Here is a 4,674-nt window from a genome sequence, read left to right as displayed (position 1 = left end):
GATCTCTACTGCTATTGTTGATATAGAGGTTACGACTCATGCTTCAACGGAGTCGGACTCATACTTCGACGGAGCCGTTTGTGCACACTGATGGAGAGTTCCCGAAAGGACCCATTGACCCATTGGTGGTTACCGAATATGTTGATCATAATGACATGTCGATTATGACAGAGAGAGGTATATATATATATTTTATGTTTAATTTTAATTAATTTTTATTGTTCCATAATGTGTTGAAAGATAACTAATATTTTTTAAATTTGATTGTTATAGGACTGTCTTCCACTTCCACTGAAGGTGATATCCCACGAGTCTAAGATGAATAGTTTCCCTTAAGAGTCTGATGCTAAGAATTTTAATTGTACTAGAATTTTTGAATTACCTCAAAAAAATTTGTATGCAAATTTGATTCTTAGAGATTTTGTTTGGGAATTTTAAAGGGAGAGGAAGGGAAGGCATCTTTGCGACGTACACTTCCATATTTGAAAGTATAAACTATCTTAGAATTGCTTCCCCTCATTGATGTCTCCGGTGAAAGAAAGCTGGCCTATTCCTTCCTAATGCTTGTTGCGAAGAAGCTTCGCTCTTTAACTTTGAATTGGTGACAATGTCAGCATCTTCATCTCTTGTATGAGTGTCATTTTGACATATTTAGTTCTACTCATATCACCACTTTTATCTTAAGCCTTTAGATCTGCCCTTCCATTTCGTCCATGGTGTTTTTTTAGTATATGTTCAACGTTGTTGCAACATGTCGGTGACGAGGTATCTCAGCGTATGGATCATTTTCCTTCATTGATATGTCTCCTCGATGACTGCAATTGAAGGCGTCTTGTTGCCCTGTCTGTTGAAGTCGTTATTCTGATAACTTGACTAATCTTGCACTTAACTTCTGGTTACCACTCTGCTACTTTTATTTTTAGGCCTAGAGAAATTTTATTGGAATCCATAATGAGCGTCATTTATAGTAAAATTTATTATATTTCTTAATTAACCAAAAAAAAAATACATGTATAAAGAAATTTAAAACTCCTAGTACATATACAAATGAAATCCAAGTATGCATGCCATATTTTTAAATGTATATTTCCCATATGTTTGTAATGTTGGTCCTGTTTTTTCCCTTTGACAACAGTATTCAAGTAACAAGAAAACCTCATGTTGAAATCACCAGAAGCTTATATAGTGTACACTAATTATGTCATTTGAAAAGTATCCAAAAGAAGTGTCTTCTCATGCTAGTAACTTTGGACATACACTAGAGTTTGGATTTGCTACAGAACCTGCAAGTTATTCCTTTGTTAGAATATAAATAATGTTTTGTTTGATTGAATAAAAGAGGATGATCATACTTACAAATTTCAGCATAACAAGGTTGCTTGGAGACAGGGTCATCTTCAAATGAAGGTGGGGTTTGGCCATACACCATATCACAACTCATGTCTTCAAAATCTGATATCAAATTCAGACATATGTGAATAAAAACTTAAAATGAACTCTTAATTTTTAATAAAAAATCCTATAAAACTTTGGCTAGTAACCAAAGTCAAGAAAACATACTTGGAATCATTGTTAATGGAAGTCCAAATTCATTAGTGAAAAAATCTTGTGTAGGAATCTTGCACATATTGACACACATTCCAACACAACCAGTGTTCTCCAGGTACCTTAATTTGCAAGAATAAATATAAATCAATTAAAAACCAAAACAGAAAATCATTACAATGGCTATGAGATATTATCCGCTTTGGGTGTGAGAATCCTCACGGCTTTATCTTTTAGAAAAGGTGTCTGGTTTGATTGAAGAGTGTGGGTGTTATATATAAACTACTCTTAGCCTTGATTCCCAAGTAATGTGGGACTATTTTGGCCAACCCGGAACAGTTGCCCCTTAATCGAGGCTAAGGGACATGGTGCGAACTTCGAGTTCCCACAAACGATGCCAATTTTCTGGTCAACCTCAAGGCCGAACCACTGCGGCTATAAGGTATTGTTCAATTTGGGTGTGAGAATCCTCACGGTTTTGCCCTTTAAAAAAGACGCCTCGTTGGATTTAGGATTTAGGATTTAGGAGCGTGAGTGCTGTATATAACCTGCCTTTAGCTTCAATTACCAAACAATGTGGAGACTATTTTGGTCAGCCACAACTCCTGAACACAGAACACCAACTAACTCTAACAAACTAACCAAATTTCTAACAGAATTATTTTCTGTAACATTATTCATTCATACAAAGAAGAGTCTAATATAAATCTACATGTTTAGAAAAACATACATACATATAATATGCGCTTAAGTTAAATTACCAATCTCAGAGACATGATATTGATATCTACCTGCATTTCTTTATTCGGACGCCACTCTTTTGCTTCACCCCATTTATCTCCACTTCTATAACCTAGTACATCTCAAGAATCTAAACATCAATGACAAGCAGAAAACATATATGAAATACTAACTTATAAGTTATAGATTAAATGACAGATAACTTCTCTGACATTTTTTCTAGGCCATTTCTCTACCTCTAGTTGTTTGACTCCTATCCATATGATCTATTCTTCTTACCAAAGAATTTACAGTTTTTCTCTCTACATGCTCAAACCATTGAAATCTATTTTCTATCATTTTTGAATTGATAGATAACACTATAAAATACACCGATTCACAAAGAGTTTAGTAACAAAAATTACCTCAGAAGGACCAACTAGCCAGTGAAAGAAAGGCACTGTCAATGCAGCATTAAACTCTGCAGCCCATCTTGTTGGTGGAAACAATTTCCTGAACTGCAAAATCATAGTTTAAAAGATTCAAAATACATTAAATATTTCAAATTAAATACATAGATCACATGCAATAGAGCTAGCAGACTCTTATATATATCCACCTGATCCGGCGCACCTGGGGGAAGCATAGAGAGAAGAACCTCACGAACAACTTCCTGTTGCTGCAAACGCGACCTCCGCAACATTACTCTCTTAGAAACATCAACAAAACTCTCATAATCATACCCCCCAAAATCCAACAAACCCTTCTTCTTATTCTCTTTAGCTTTCCCTATTACAGGATCTGCAAATGGTTCCATTTTTCTAGCAAACAGAGTGATAAAAGCCTTCTCGAAAAAACTATCATTGTAACGCGTCTTTCGTCCCAGAGGAGCAGGTTTACCCGATGGTTCAGCTATTCCACACCGAATGGTGGAACGATAGGTTCTTTGACTGTATTGTGGTGGAGTTGTTAGGTTAGGGAGAACCTGAAAACTCAGAACCACCATTGATTAGTTCACACTTTTTACTTTCAGAATGAAGATTTCATGTACGAATATGCATAACTCATGCAACATTTGTACTTGATAATGTTCACCAAAATTCGTAGAGTTTCCAGAAGAATGGATGAGTATATGGTTTCTTTGAGTTCATACGTTTTAGACCACACGTTCTTTTATTTATTTTTTTATTTTTTTTATTTTTTAAAATAAAAATATTATTACTATTATCTTTATGTTCAAATTTTTTTGATGAAGCTCGCTCTAGTTATGTATTAATTTTTTCTCGATGTAGAATTGTGTGAAAAATAATATAGGGAAAATATTTTCATTAATAGGAAAGTATATAAGTTCACTGGAAAAATAGAAAAATTATATAAAGCGACACTAATGGTTGTGTACAATTTCTCGTGGCAACATATTGACCAGAATTGAAGGTGTTGTGGAATTTTAAAATATTTATTTGATAAATAATCATGATTAAATTTATTTAAAAATATTTAATATTATAGATTAAATTTATTTAAGAAATATTTAATATTATAGATAGTTGCATAGTGATTATGATTTTAGATTTTGTCTGGTTCTGTTTAATTTTTAGAATTCATTTCTTACTTTTATAAATAATGATAAAAATCAAAATCAAAATGCACGCAAGAATCAAATAAGTGATTGGTATTTATTATTTATTAAACAATTGTGATGGTCTAGTTTTAAACAAATAACAGATACCCTATATTTGTTATAAACAAATAACAATTATTATCTTTATTTGTTAAGTTTAAAACTAGACCAATTGCTTTGCTTAAATATGAAGGTAATGTTCATATATTTATCTTTATTTTTATCCTTGAAAACTTTTAACTAATTTATTATTTTAAAAAATATATTTTTAATTTTTATTATGTTTTGTAAGATTTTATGATAGTTTTTTTGGTAGTCAATTTTTTTATATTTTATATTTTTATTTTGTATATCGGAAGACTTTTTAAAAAAATTTTATAGTCAATTTTTAATATTAAATTTTATTGTGTGTTTGTAAAAAACTTTCGATAGTCAATTTTTAACATTAATTTTTATTTTGTCTATCGGAAGATTTTGCAAAAGAGTTTTGGTAGTCAATTTTTTAACATTTTTTAATTTTTATTTTGCGTAGTTTCAGAAGTCATTTTTTACTTTTATTCTGTGTATCTGAAGATTTTACAAAAGAGATTTGGTAGTCAATTTTTTAAAATATTTTTTAACTTTTATTTTGTGTACCGAAAGACTTTGCAAAAGAGTTTTGATAGTTAGTTTTTTTTTACATTTTTTAATTTTTATTTTATGTATTGAAAGACTTTGGAAAAGAGTTCCGATAGTAAGTTTTTTTTATATTTTTTAATTTTTATTTTGTGTATCGAAAGACTTTGCAA

General features: G+C 31.2%; 1 protein-coding gene across 1 annotated transcript; it reads right to left on the bottom strand.

Moving 5' to 3' along the window:
* Positions 1–1,048: 1,048 nt before the first annotated feature.
* On the bottom strand, positions 1,049–3,431 carry LOC127083421 (beta-carotene isomerase D27, chloroplastic). The gene is made up of 6 exons (XM_051023732.1): positions 2,885–3,431; positions 2,691–2,783; positions 2,337–2,398; positions 1,561–1,667; positions 1,357–1,452; positions 1,049–1,283 (listed from the first exon to the last, which is right to left on the bottom strand). Exons 1-6 carry the CDS (start codon positions 3,269–3,271, stop codon positions 1,234–1,236), a joined length of 795 nt encoding a protein of 264 aa, XP_050879689.1. The 5' UTR covers positions 3,272–3,431; the 3' UTR covers positions 1,049–1,233.
* Between the last annotated feature and the right edge of the window lie 1,243 nt (positions 3,432–4,674).

Source organism: Lathyrus oleraceus, chromosome 5, assembly GCF_024323335.1.
Source record: "Lathyrus oleraceus cultivar Zhongwan6 chromosome 5, CAAS_Psat_ZW6_1.0, whole genome shotgun sequence".
Lineage (NCBI taxonomy): Eukaryota > Viridiplantae > Streptophyta > Magnoliopsida > Fabales > Fabaceae > Lathyrus > Lathyrus oleraceus.
The sequence above is the reverse complement of the archived record's forward strand: the minus strand, read 5'-3'. Positions and strand labels throughout refer to the sequence as shown.

Coding starts and splice junctions, on each gene's coding strand:
- LOC127083421 (XM_051023732.1), bottom strand. CDS start 3,271: ATGGTGGTTCTGAGTTTTCAGGTTCTCCCTAACCTAACAACTCCACCA. Junction 2,784..2,884: donor CCCCAGGTGCGCCGGATCAG/GTGGATATATAT, acceptor ATGATTTTGCAG/TTCAGGAAATTGTTTCCACC. Junction 1,453..1,560: donor TCCATTAACAATGATTCCAA/GTATGTTTTCTT, acceptor ATTTGATATCAG/ATTTTGAAGACATGAGTTGT.